A 14,496-nucleotide genomic window follows, 5' to 3' on the forward strand; every position below is an offset into this window, starting at 1 on the left:
AATAAATAGAAACTCAAAATATTATTGTATCTGAACCACTTAAAAAAATTGATAAATCATGAAAATAGCACAATTTGGCTGCGTCATCACAAATAAAACACACACAATTACCCAATATGCTTACAAAATCTTTTAATAATATTTGAATAAAGGTTGTCGATTCTCAAAAATGTTCATTGTATTAACTCAAATTTTTAATTTCAATGAACTCAAAATTTTAAGGCAACCAGGTCACTTGTTTTGTAAATATTTTTTTACAGTGTACACACACCGCGAGTCTCCTTACAGTGAAGTCGCCATTTTGCGGCATCATGTTTTTACGGTAGCCCTAAGCGAACAAACTTCTCTAGTCACTCTTTTCTCTCTCCGACATTTTTCGACACTGCAAAACGTGTCGTAAATGCCAAACTTCGACAGTCTTTTGTCTTGTTTCTAGTCTAAACATCTAACAATTCTTAAATCAAGATGCATTTACTACACAAGTAAAATGACATAACATTTTTTCTTGTTTTGTTAAAAAATAAAATCTAAATGTTTTTCTTGTGTCTGATTGAAATCTGGTTTCTTGTTTCCGTCCCAAACAGAAATAAGATTATTTTACTCACACCATTGGCAGATTATTTTGCTTGTTTTAAGCAAAAACTCATTTCATTTTGCTATTATTTTCCCCCAGAAAACAAGAAAAAATATCTTGTGTAATTTTCCTTATCTAGTTAAAGCATCTTGATTTAAGAATATTTAGATATTTGGACTGGAAAACAAAAAAATACTAAATACGAAGAGCATTTTGTGCAGCCTTACATAATGAACTGTTATGGTTATACTTTAGAACGAGCCATTTATATCTACACTGTAAAAAAAATATTGTTGGTTTAACTTAAAAAAGTAAGTAACCTGGTTGCCTTAAAATGTTGAGCTAATTGAAATCAAAAATCTGAGTTGATACAATGAAGGAAATTGGTAATTTAGGAAATTTCCACAAAGGAAATTTAATAAATAGAAACTACAAATATTATTCTATCTGAACCACTTAAAAAAATGTGATAAATCATGAAAATAGCACTATTTGGCTGCGTCATCAGAAATAAAACACACACAATTACCCAATATGCTTACAAAATCTTTTAATAATATTTGAGTAAAGGTTGTCGAATCTCAAAAATGTTCATTGTATTAACTAAAAATTTTAATTTCAATGAACTCAAAATTTTAAGGCAACCGGGTAAATATTTGTTTAAAGTGTACACACACCACGGGCCTCCTTACAGTGAAGTCGCCGTCATGTTTTTACGGTAGCCCTAAGCGGACAAACTTCTCTATAGAGCACTAGTCACTCTCTGACATTTTTTAACACTGCAAAACGTGTCGTAAATGCCAACCTTCGACAGTCTTCAGAGGCTAAAAGGCCTCTGTGTTAGAGGCCTTTTGTGTTAGGCCACAAAAGCCCTTAACACAACTGTATGCTGAAAGGACAAAGAAGAGGGCAAGAGGTATCCTTGCAGATAGCGCTCACCCTCCCTTTAACCAATTCGAGCCTTTGAAACCAGGAAGGCGGTACAGAACCCCTTTAGCAAACAAATGTGTTTAAGAAGTCATTCCTCCCGGATGCCATTCAAATTCTCAACTCTGCAAGTGACTGATTATTTAATCGGATGTGATTTGAGTTGTACTTGTGTTGTTTATTTTTATATTTATACAGTGTGATTTTAATCTTGTTGTATGCCTGTCTAATCATTACATTTTTTGGTGAGCCAAAGACACATTTCCACAATGGTGGACATTAAAGAGAGAAATTAACACAAATATGCAGACCTTGACTATTTGACACGCAGTCTGCACGTGCTTATTGATTCCGGGTCCACGGCGCAAATGACAAGAGCCTATTCTCTTCCCTAAAGCCTTGAAAACACTGTGCGACTTTATAATAGTCATTGTGATTGTTGCTTTTCAGACTGAATGAGCATGATCCTCATGTCACACGGCAGGATCTCAGCTGCACTGACACCCCCCGTGTTGACTAGGGTTGGGTCTCGTTTGGTTTCTTTATCATACCGAGACCTACCGTGCCAAACCGGTACTTTTAAAACGCTACCTGTGCCTAAATAGCGTCTAGAGAGAGCAAGATGGAGCCACAAAATGACGGTGCATGACATTAAAGAATGGCTTTTTGTAAATTTTCTTGACCATTTTGAAGGTTCAGCTTTATTTGGCTGAAATATGACCATGTTCTTTGAGTGCTTTTCATAGGACACAGCAGCCACAATAGCGCTGTATCACAGATGTATTTTTTTATTCAAAATATAACATATTAACTGTACCATGAGCTATCTGGTATTTTGCTTTTCAAATATGGGTAAGTGAATGTGTTTTGTCATAGTGATCACGCTAGTTGATCTATAATGCCGCCATGTTAGTTCGTGCCTCAGAAAATCGGATCTGTCGGATTTACATCATGTAAATTAATCCTCATCTCACAAAATACATAGTAAGTGACGGCTGAACTGGGAGAAAAACCGAGTAAACTATATAATTACTTATGAAATGTGTATCTGATATGAATAAGAGACACATAGTCAAATTATAACGATCTGAAAGGATTGTAATTGGCGCTTTATGATCAGTGTGTGTTTTTTTGCTACTACTTCTGTGCATTTAAATGTCTGGAACCTAAATAAACATGATGAGGTTGAAAACACTGAATAGTTTTGATGTGACGAGCGCTGTGTGTGTCTGTCTCTGGTAGCCTGACGTGGTCATACTCAGCTCTAGTCAGAATATGAGTCTGATGCTCCATTGGGCTGTGATTATGGGGCGTGTTTACACCGAACCAGGAAAGACCTCAATTGGACAGACCTACAACCAATCAGAGCAACGGAGCTACGCATAACATTAGTTGTAAAATGTCAACAGAACTCAACTGCACTGTGTTGCCAAGTCCGCGTTTTTTTCCGCGCAAAAAAAGTAATGCGATGAAACCAGGAGAGAAACAGGTGCATTAGTGCACGGACTCACCCCAAACATTTGCCGTAAATCTGGGTCCCGGAAGCGGAAGGGGATGTTGGAGACGTGTAACCGCTTGGGCTGCTGTTTTTCCGTGGAGTCTGAATGTGGCTGGGAAACTTCTGTTTGCGTCACGTCTTCCGTCTGTCCGAGGAAAACAAAGACAAAAGAGCCATCCGTTCATCAGTGCATGTAGCCACAGGTTAGACTCACAGTGAAGAGAGAAGCTAACAAATGAAGGATAGTAAGTTAGCCTACTTAGCCGTGGCCATCATTTTTCACTCCAGCGGAACGCGGATAAACAGACGTTGAGTTATGGTGGCCTACCTGAGGTCATGCATCTACGATATGATTATTAATCTCCACCTGTTACTGTCTGAGGAGCCCAAACACACAAGATATACTGACAAATATCCGGCAAACACACTCGCACTCAGGCCATTGGCTTGTTGTTTCCATCATTATGTTGATGATCCGCCACAAATGAAACTTCAGACGCGTGTGACAGATGTTTTCTCTCTCCGCTAGCTCAGTCGAGCAGTTCGACACACACACACACACACACACACACACACACACACACACACACACACACACACACACACACACGCTCATTTTCATGTGCTCGCTTACAGCAGCATGTCATCAGAATGTCATCATTGAGGTAAAGAATGTTCAGATTCATTCAAACACACACACACACACACACACACACACACACACACACACACACACACACACACACACACACACACACACACACACACACACACACACACACACACACACACACACACACACACACAAGCAACAACATCAACAAATCTCCCCAGAGCATCATGGGCTTCATCAAAACATCAACACAGAGCACCAACATTATTGCATCAGCTCATAACGGAGACACACACACACACACAACACACACACAACACACACACACACACACACACACACACACACACACACACACACACACACACACACACACACACACACACACACACACACACACACACACACACACACACACACAGCACTTGCACAAACACATGCAGTCAGTTCAAAAAGTGATTTGGTGAATCTCAGGAAAAAACATAAAAGTATCCTGTATGATATATTGCTATATATATTGCAAGCGCAATTGCTTACTCTGTTAAAAATAAAGCTTCTTTATTGGCATTGACCTTTAATGGCCTTTAACATCCATGGGATCTTTCCATTCCACAAAACATTCTTTAAAGTGGAAAAAAGGTTCTTTAGGTCTTTGGAATGTTCCTCAAAAAAGAAAAAAGAAAAAAAAAGTGGTAAGGCTATTTTACGAACTCTTCCCTGGTAAGGGTTCTTTTGAGAACTGATCACTGAAAGGTTCCTCTATGGCATTGTTTGGAAAACCCCTTCTTGGAAATGTCATTTGTAGGAGTGTAGTTGCTTTACAAGAGGAACAGAGACAAATCGAAGTCAAATTAAATCTATCAAGAGCAGCAGAGATTAGCATCTGGTTTAAGACATGCTGTTTCTGGGTTCGGGAAACAATGCCGCTAATACCAGTAAACCTGAAAGGGAAAAATAACCCTGTCCAAGCATTTTAAATCCTAACACTAGTTTAGTTGTTTTTAGTATCAAACTGTTTATCTTGTATTGTTTTTATAATTATAGAGCATAAAAAACATACTTTTGTCGTACATTTATATTTATTTAGCATTGAAATGTTGCCTTCCTGCCTATATCGACATGTTTTTAGTTGATTTTACACATTTTACACTCTAAAAAATGCTGGGTTAAAACAACCCAAGTTGGGATGAATATGGACTAACCCAGTAATTGGGTTGTTTTATCCCAACGGTTGAGTTTTTTTAACCCAGCAATTGGGTTGCTTTAACCCAACGGTAGAGTTGTTTTAACCCAGCAATTGGGTTGTTTTAACCCAACGGTTGAGTTGTTTTAACCCAGCAATTGGGTTGTTTTAACCCAACGGTAGAGTTGTTTTAACCCAGCAATTGGGTTGTTTTAACCCAACGGTTGAGTTGTTTGAACCCGCGCAATTGGGTTGTTTTAACCCAACGGTTGAGTTGTTTGAACCCGCGCAATTGGGTTGTTTTAACCCAACGGTAGAGTTGTTTTAACCCAGCAATTGGGTTGTTTTAACCCAACGGTTGAGTTGTTTGAACCCGCGCAATTGGGTTGTTTTTCACCCAGCGGTTGGTTAAATGTTAATCAAGACAACCCAATCGCTGGGTTAAAACAACCCAATTGAGATTTTAGAGTGTAGTCTGGCAAAAAAATCAACCATGTACTTATGAAACATGTTAACTGATGTAAGTGAGAATAAATGACTTAACCCTTATGTGCTGTCGGGGATGTTTTCATTCACTATGGGGTGTTCATTTGGCCATAACTTTCTCTGTATTTCAGCAAATGGAATGGTTTTTGGTGACAAATCCTGTCTACACTGTGGGCAAATTCACAACCTATTTTTTTTTTTTTTTTTGCATAAATATATTAATCAACCTCACTCCTGGGGCCTGTTCTTCGTACCTCGCTTAATACATCTGAGATGATTCGACAGATCCCAGATCTTTTAATCCTGATAACTGATCTCTGGCTAATTTGGTTCTTCAAATGAATTTGCGGATTGGATTAATATATCTGGATGAAGTTATCTGAGATCACTGCTCGTGCCTGTGTCCTGAAGAGGGCAGATGCATCGATACTCGAAACCACGATCAACAGTGCTGCGATTGGCTGGCGTCAAGACAACGTGATGACATCATATAATTAAAAAAGCCACCTGGCAAAAAACTTGTCAAAGAAAAAAAGAAAGAAGAAAAAACACGAATTTCTGGACCTTTATAAGGAAACGACCAAACCAACATAAAAGTTAGATAAATTAAATGTGCACTGTTTGGATAAACATGATTCCCTATTATTTATATTCACGATTTTATAATATTTGTACACACTTTGCATTTTTATTGCAATGTTGTAATTTCATTTTTAATTCAATTTTATGTGACAGTATTAATGAAAGTTTCTTAACGGTCAAGATCAAATTATCTGCCGCTCTTGCGCTGCATCCAGCCATCCCATAATATCCGTCATCACTCACATTAATGCACGACGGAGATTGACTGCACAATGTGTGTAAACCTTCAATACAATAAAGGAATTATTCCATCACAATTCACAAATAAATCTCTCAATCAAGTCACTGTGTCTAAAGTACTGTACACAAATTTTACACAACATTAAAATATTACTTTCAAATAAACTGTTATATTTATTACTATTTTAAATGATTATTGCCCCTGGTTCAGTAATGAACTCTTGTAATAAAGTAGCAGTGGCTGGGACAGTTTAGATGAAATAAGCTCCTGATCAGGTCCAGGATGAGCGTTGAAGACAATCCGAACCAAACAATCCGAGATCGAGCCGAATCATCAACAGTCAAATCCAGCCAACTGAGTTAAGGCCCTTTCACACTGGACGCGATTTTGATGTGCAAATAATTCGCGTGATGTTTTTTTTTCGATCAGCTGTTTGTGTAATGAGCGCTTACACACCGAACGTGAATGTGCTGAGGCGAAAAAACGCCATTCATTTTTTTTGTTTCGATGTCTATTTTTTTTTTACTCTAGCGGCGACAAAAACGGCTTCAACCAATCACATACAAGGAAACAAAGGTGACGAAATGTCCAGTTGATGTCACGAGCTATTCAGTCAACATTAACCTTTACCAGGTATGGCATTTCTCATGAGATTACAGCTGTAATCTGTGTTTGCCCACTGTATGCTAGAGTCAACAATAACTTAACCTTTTATTTATAGTTGATTTTTTTCTAAACATTGTGTCCACGATTATGGAAAGTGAACGTGTTGCCATCAGTACGTCTGTGGCACTGAAATGCTCACGTTGTGACTCGACTGGAAACATCTGCTCCTGAAGTGCGCGGTTTGTCTCGTCAGATGCGCTGCCGTCTCGGGAGGAGCTCCTCAAATTGTCCCACAGACTTTAGAAAGTAAGTGCAGATTCAGAACCGGCCATGACAAAGTTTTAGCTCCTGTACGAGATTAGCATACTCTCCTTCAGACTCTTTGTTCTTTAAGACTGGCTGCACCCAAAACTTCTTATCGGTCCTTTAAATAAAATGAAAAGCTCGTCTTCACTGAATGATGAAGTGTCCGTGTTTTCTCAGCTGACGCGACGAATGTTTTGGACCGTTGGAGCTCTGAAACGTCGCAAATTCATGTCGCGGCTGATGTGAATGGTTTTGAGGCGAAATATTCGCTTATTCGTTTCGTTTTTCGTTACGCGCCCGGTGTGAAAGGGCCTTTAGAGTCGTACGAAGAACGGGCCCCGGGTCAAAACTACTAAATGTTAAAAGAAAATTCAGGATTTTACCTCTTTAATTGCCAATTTAATAAATGATGTCACTGATTTGGCACAAAAGGGCACAAAAGGACTTATTTTCAATATAAAATGTGAAATGTGAAAAATCCCCAATATTGGAAACAACATTGGCTTTGATGCGTTTTGGTGCAGCATCAGATTTTAATATTTTCTCCCTCATTTACTCCTCGTGGCTGTTTAGGCCTCATTGACTTCCATTATAACCACATGTTTTGATTGCAAAGCCATGACACCATAAACTCATGCATCTTTGATTGTTGATGGTTTTCCTTGTTAGGGAGGTAATTTTTTTATTATTATTTTTTTTTTCAGCTGATAACCAGGTGGCACCAATAACCCTTTAGGTACACTGTAAAAAAAAAAATGTTGGTTTTTGTTGGTTTAACTTAAAAATGTAAATAACCTGGTTGCCTTAAAATTTTGAGTTGATACAATGAAGGAAATGTGTTTAATAAATAGAAACTCAAAATATTTTTGTATCTGAACCACATAAAAAATGTGATAAATCATGAAAATAGCACTATTTGGCATGTCTCACTGCGTCATCAGAAATAAAACACACACAATTACGCAATATGCTTACACAATCTTTTAATGATATTTTAATAAAGGCTGTCAAATCTAAAAAAATGTTCATTGTATTAACTCAAAAATTGAATTTCAATGAACTCAAAATTTTAAGGCAACCAGGCAAAATCATTTGCTAAATCATTTTTTACAGTGTAGGACTTTAGTTTAAAGGTGCCCTAGAATGAAAAGTTGAATTAACCTTGCCATAGTGAAATAATAAGAGTTTAGTAGATGGACATCACTCAGGGCCGGCGTTTGCTATAGGCGAGCTAGGCGGTTGCCTACGGCCAATTGTGTTAGGGGCGCGAGCACGCTCTAGTGCCGCCCATTACTTCCCATTAAGCATAGAATCGGAACAAGCGAAATACAATATAATGTTCATTAAACATGATCATCATAGGGCGCCCCCTCAGCCACACGTTTAATTACTTATCAACCTGATTATTAGATGGAATTGATGGTGATTATTGATTATTAGTTCAGGCGTACGGTCAGGCAAGTGCTCATCTTGCGCGTTCATCAAAAATGAGGCGTCTAAACCCCGCGGATGCACAGGGACGGAAAAAGAGAAAAAAAGAAAGGAAGAAAATCGAAAGAAAGACCAGTATAGAGGTTAGTCTTCTTATCTCAGCCAATAAGTTGTCAAACTAAATAAAATTACTAAGTATCAATCTTATCAACTAATATTTATTTTATAAATATTATTAATATTGTCACTAAGCTATCACTTGCTAGTTTTCTACATAATTACTATACGTATTGCAAACATAACTTCACTGACAATAATCAATAACCTACATGGATGTCATTTAAATACCAAAAGTCCAGTTCGTTATAAATATGGATAACGTATGCATGTTATTTATGAAAAATACAAACGCTCTCTACGTGGGCGTCGGAAGGAAATAAATACTGCCTCTCTTTTTTTTTTTTTTTTTTTTTACTGGAGCAGCCTAACGAAAGATGCCATATTATTTACATTAAAGACAAATATGCTGTGTTCACCTAATTCTTTACGGTGGCTGTAGTGTAGTGGTAAGACGCATGGCATCAAGATTTGATGCAGATCGATCAGAGGTTCGATCCCGCCTTCTGCCACACTCACTCTATTCCCTTTTCCCATCACATATCAGATCGGAAAGGCATTTATTTTCAATAAAAAGTGAGAAAATGTTTGTGGAAATAAAGAGTCGAATGTGTTTAATAATAAGTGCTTCTCGGTTAGGGGTAGGCCTAGGAAAACAGACGTGCTGAATTAGAGACGATAAAAGTGAGTGGGGTGGGGTGGAGGGGTGGGGGGCGCAAAACTCCATCTCGCCTAGGGCAACCAAAGAGCTAGAGCCGGCCCTGCATCACATACTGTGAGTCTCAAACACCATTGCCTCCTCCTTCTTTTGTATATCACGTAAATCAAAAACACCACGGGAAAAGAAGTGCCTCTCAACATAAACCCAACCGTGACGTAAGCGTTGGGGATCATTTATATGCACGCCCCCAATATTTGCACCTGTCCAAACATGTTCATTATCAGGCGGAACTGACGGAGCGAATCATCAGGTAAACAAGCTGCTCATGGACACACGTCATGTTCAGGCTGTGCAGGAGACTTTTCTACCCTTCCCACAGATAAAACATGTCAACAGTCATGGTGGATGATTATAATCCGATACCACAACAATTTAATTCAAGATCGTTCGTTTGTTCGGCCCATTTCAAGCTTCGCTCAGCGTCTTAAACTGAAGAAAGGGGCGACTATATTCCTGCAAGCAGTAAGTAGCGATTTATCCACTTATTGACTGTTTAAACAATTTCTGATTAAACTGAAAGTTTCTTAGAGAGACAGCATTGTCTAGATAACGGAAGATGCTTACAGTAACAATAGGAAACACCAAGTACCATACCAAACTAAATAGTGTGTCTAATGACAAAGGGTAATATTATTTTGCATTTCAAAATACAACCGTAGATACTTTGGTTACAGATCGTTCACTCAATCCTTCTAGCAAACGTCACCTTCTCCACCATATAAGTTAAAACGATAGTCATTTGACAAGGCTATTCATTTTGTAAAAATATAAGTTATATATTTATATGTTTGAGAACTGAAGTATGGTGTTTTTGCCTATTTGTATTAAGAGTACATCACATTCACTGCGTAACCTTAGCCTACATTGTGACTAACGTTATATAAACATGCAATATCGTTGACGGAAAAAGACGAGTCTAAAATGTCGACTGAACGACACTTTAAGCAGAACATCTCAAATGGAGATTGCTGAAATGCAGCTTACTTGTTTATTGGTGTTTTCAGATCATCCACGCGCAAGAGAGAGCTCGTGTGCATATGGTTGCCAGATTGGACATGTTTAGGTAAAACACCAGAGAGTATATGGGTTTCTTTTCACAGAAAAGCTCTGTTTGGGGGATTTAATTACTGAAATCTGGCAACCGCACAAATGTGAGCTCTCTCTCTCGCGCGCGTGGATGATCTGAAAACACCAATAAACAAGTAAGCTGCATTTCAGCAATCTCCTTTTGAAATGTTCTGCTTAAAGTGTCGTTCAGTCGGTCTGGGTTCTGTCAGGACGGTCAGGACTCACGAGCCGCTTCACTGAACTGCTGTGTGCTGCTGAAATAAGCCAATCAGAGCAGAGCTCAACATTAATATTCATGACTCTTCCAAATAAGGCAAAAACAGAGCATTACATCCTAGGCACAATTTATAGGGTTGTAAATGGACCTGTAAAACTGTATCTGGACAATTTTTGCCCTTAAATAAGCCACATACCCTCTGTGTAGATATCAGAGAACAATGTAACATATTGTTTCAAATCATTCTAGGGCACCTTTAAGATGTAATTTAAATAGATTTCACACACTAATAGCAATATCGTATCGCACATCGAATATCACATTATTTAACAAGGTTTTGCATATCGCATTTTTCTGCAACATCGCACAGCTCTAGTTATATTGGTGTTGAAGATTGGAAAAAAAATTATAGCAAACTGACGCAGACTATTTAAATGTTGAGCGAGCGATCTCATTGGCTGTTGGATCGCAAGCAGAGCCAATGGGCTTGTGAAGAGCATGTAAAGGCCCCTCAGCGCCCCCTAGAGTCTCATTACTGTAATGCATATGTTTGTTTATAGTTCTCAGTGATAATTCCCATTATATTTAAGCTTTGATCTAATTTACATAATATTTCTTCTTTTCTTTTGCATCACTGAAATGGGCAATGCGGGAATGCGCCGAACGATCAACTGATTCTGAAAGGAGGCTTTTTCTTTAATGTCTTGATTTGCGTTCACCTTGTGGAGTCGTTCTCTCTCTCACATACACACACACACACACGGAGCTCGGCGGGATTTATGAGCACATGCATGTGCATGCAGAACGTGATTCATTACACACACACACACACTGATGTGCTGTTCCTCTGCAGGGAGGAGTGATACATCGTTCTCATTTATCTCCCGGCATTAATCACCACAGCATCATCATCATCATCATCATCGCCATAACGACCGTGGGCTTTATTGTTGCCATTATCATAATCAGTGTCCCCGCAGTACTGCCGCTCGTTTGGGCTCTTTTATGGCTCCAGCCTCATCTCTCTCTCTCTCTCTCTCTCTCTCTCTCTCTGCTCCAGGTGAACACCCGGGTCATGTGCTGAGCCTACTGTCAGGCAATCCTTGCATTCTATCACTCTCGCATTCATTCATTCATTCATTCATTCATTCATTCATTCATTCATTCATTCATTCATTCATTCAATTATCCTATAATTCATCAGTGTCCCTCTTTAGTCCTTTCTTTTCATTCAACTTTCTTTCTCTTTCTTTCTTTCTTTTGTTAGTCTTTTCTTTTTTATTCATTCATTCATTCTTTCATTTGTTTATTCTTTCTTTCTTTCTTTCTTTCTTTCTTTCATGTATCTATCTTTCATCCTTTTCCCTCTTTAGTCCTTTCTTTTCATTCAACTTTCTTTCTTTAGTCCTTTCTTTTCATTCAACTTTCTTTCTTTCTTTTTTTTGGTTGTCCTTTATTTTGTTCATTCATTCATTCATTCATTCATTCATTCATTCATTCATTCATTCATTCATTCAATTATCCTATAATTCATCAGTGTCCCTCTTTAGTCCTTTCTTTTCATTCAACTTTCTTTCTTTCTTTCTTTCTTTCTTTCTTTCTTTCTTTCTTTCTTTCTTTCTTTCTTTCTTTCTTTTGTTAGTCTTTTCTTTTTTATTCATTCATTCATTCTTTCATTTATTCTTTCTTTCTTTCTTTCTTTCTTTCTTTCTTTCTTTCTTTCTTTCTTTCTTTCTTTCATGTATCTATCTTTCATCCTTTTCCCACTTTAGTCCTTTCTTTTCATTCAACTTTCTTTCTTTAGTCCTTTCTTTTCATTCATCTTTCTTTCTTTCTTTCTTTCTTTCTTTCTTTCTTTCTTTCTTTCTTTCTTTCTTTCTTTCTTTCTTTCTTTCGTTTTTTTCATTTTGTTCATTCATTCTTTCATTTGCTTATCCTACCTTTTGTCATTTCTTTCACATTTTCATCATTTCTTGTTTAGGATAAAAGATAGGATAACCAAATGAATAAATGAATGTATTCTTTTTTTTTCTTTAGACTCGTTTATCGTTATGCTTAATGAAGTGACGTGCTTTTAATAAGACACCCTCTTAATCAGAACAATAATCATGCATTATAAGGTCTAAGCCGTTATCTGTGAGAGAGCGCTCTGTGGAGCCGAGAGAAATCCACCCGGCCGAGCCAGATTAACTAGCGAGCGTGTCCACCTTTCTGCTACGCTAAATTATTCATGCTACACCATGTTCACGCTCCTCTGAAGACATAAAGAAAACAGGCCAGGAGGAGAAGAGAAAGAAGAAATCCATTACCGCACTGACAAAACTACAAAACACGCTTCATCTTCAACATATTTCAGCTTTTCTTCTTATTCACAGCTTAAAAACCAATGCCAATGCCATCAGCACAACACAAGAGCCGCACAAGCGAGACCCAGTGCACTGGATGAATTGTGTTGGTATTTAGACACAGTAGCATCAATTAATGTCCCGCTCGCGTGAAGCAGGAATGATGCAAACAGACACGGCACTTATTTGGTGTCACTCTGTCTGCGAGCGAGCGATAGTAACACTGCGCGAGCCGAACATGACAGTGATTATGTCATTATAACCGCGCAGAGTGTGACACATCGTTACAGTCGTGTCAAGCGGTCTCTCTCTGCTCATTATTTTGGACAGAGGAGCATGTACTCCCAAAACACGCCGTCTCACACTGTGGCTTCATGCACAGGTTCCTTCACGGCTTAATAATCAGTGGATATTTTAGCTGTGACTTATGAGAGGCGAACCCTGTCCACTTCGGGACGCACAAGTTCATCTAATGAAGTCAAGAGACCTTGAACTGAGTGAGATCCGCTGCTAGTTCCCTGTAATGAAATCAAAAACCATACGTTTAGAATCTGGAAAATTCTGTCTTTTAGAATTCTGAGATTACGTCTGGAAAAATTCTGTCTTATTTTAGAATTCTGAGTTTTCATCTGGCAAATTCTGTCTTATTTTAGAATTCTGAGTTTTCATCTAGCAAATTCTGTCTTATTTTAGAATTCTGAGTTTTCATCTAGCAAATTCTGTCTTATTTTAGAATTCTGAGTTTTCATCTGGCAAATTCTGTCTTTTGGAATTCTGAGTTTACTTCTGGCAAATTCTGTCTTTAGAATTCTGAGTTTACATCTGGCAAATTCTGTCTTTTAGAATTCGAGTTTACTTCTGGCAAATTCTGTCTTTTAGAATTCGAGTTTACTTCTGGCAAATTCTGTCTTTTAGAATTCTGAGTTTTCATCTAGCAAATTCTGTCTTATTTTAGAATTCTGAGTTTTCATCTAGCAAATTCTGTCTTTTAGAATTCTGAGTTTACATCTGGCAAATTCTGTCTTTTAGAATTCGAGTTTACTTCTGGCAAATTCTGTCTTTTAGAATTCTGAGTTTTCATCTAGCAAATTCTGTCTTATTTTAGAATTCTGAGTTTTCATCTAGCAAATTCTGTCTTTTAGAATTCTGAGTTTACATCTGGCAAATTCTGTCTTTTAGAATTCTGAGTTTACTTCTGGCAAATTCTGTCTTTAGAATTCTGAGTTTACATCTGGCAAATTCTGTCTTTTAGAATTCGAGTTTACTTCTGGCAAATTCTGTCTTTTATAATTCTGAGTTTACTTCTGGCAAATTCTGTCTTTTAGAATTCGAGTTTACTTCTGGCAAATTCTGTCTTTTAGAATTCTGAGTTTACATCTGGCAAATTCTGTCTTTTAGAATTCTGAGTTTACTTCTGGCAAATTCTGTCTTTTAGAATTCTGAGTTTACTTCTGACAAATTCTGTCTTTTAGAATTCTGAGTTTACTTCTGGCAAATTCTGTCTTTTAGAATTCTGAGTTTACATCTGGCAAATTCTGTCTTTTAGAATTCTGAGTTTACTTCTGGCAAATTCTGTCTTTT

General features: G+C 37.8%; 1 protein-coding gene across 15 annotated transcripts in view; it reads right to left on the reverse strand.

Annotated features, from left to right (window-relative positions):
• Positions 1 to 14,496, reverse strand: part of rbfox3b (RNA binding fox-1 homolog 3b) — a 622,784-nt gene that overhangs the window by 80,318 nt on the left and 527,970 nt on the right. For all 15 annotated transcript variants that reach the window (XR_010908103.1, XM_067456241.1, XM_067456312.1 and 12 more), the window contains one exon: positions 3,013 to 3,144. Coding sequence is in view for 14 of the 15 variants with exons in the window: in XM_067456241.1 (XP_067312342.1) it covers positions 3,013 to 3,144 (132 nt within the window). In the remaining variant the exon portion in view is untranslated. The remainder of the gene's footprint in view (positions 1 to 3,012; positions 3,145 to 14,496) is intronic.

The sequence above is a fragment of the Pseudorasbora parva genome, chromosome 2 (genome assembly GCF_024679245.1).
Source record: "Pseudorasbora parva isolate DD20220531a chromosome 2, ASM2467924v1, whole genome shotgun sequence".
NCBI lineage: Eukaryota > Metazoa > Chordata > Actinopteri > Cypriniformes > Gobionidae > Pseudorasbora > Pseudorasbora parva.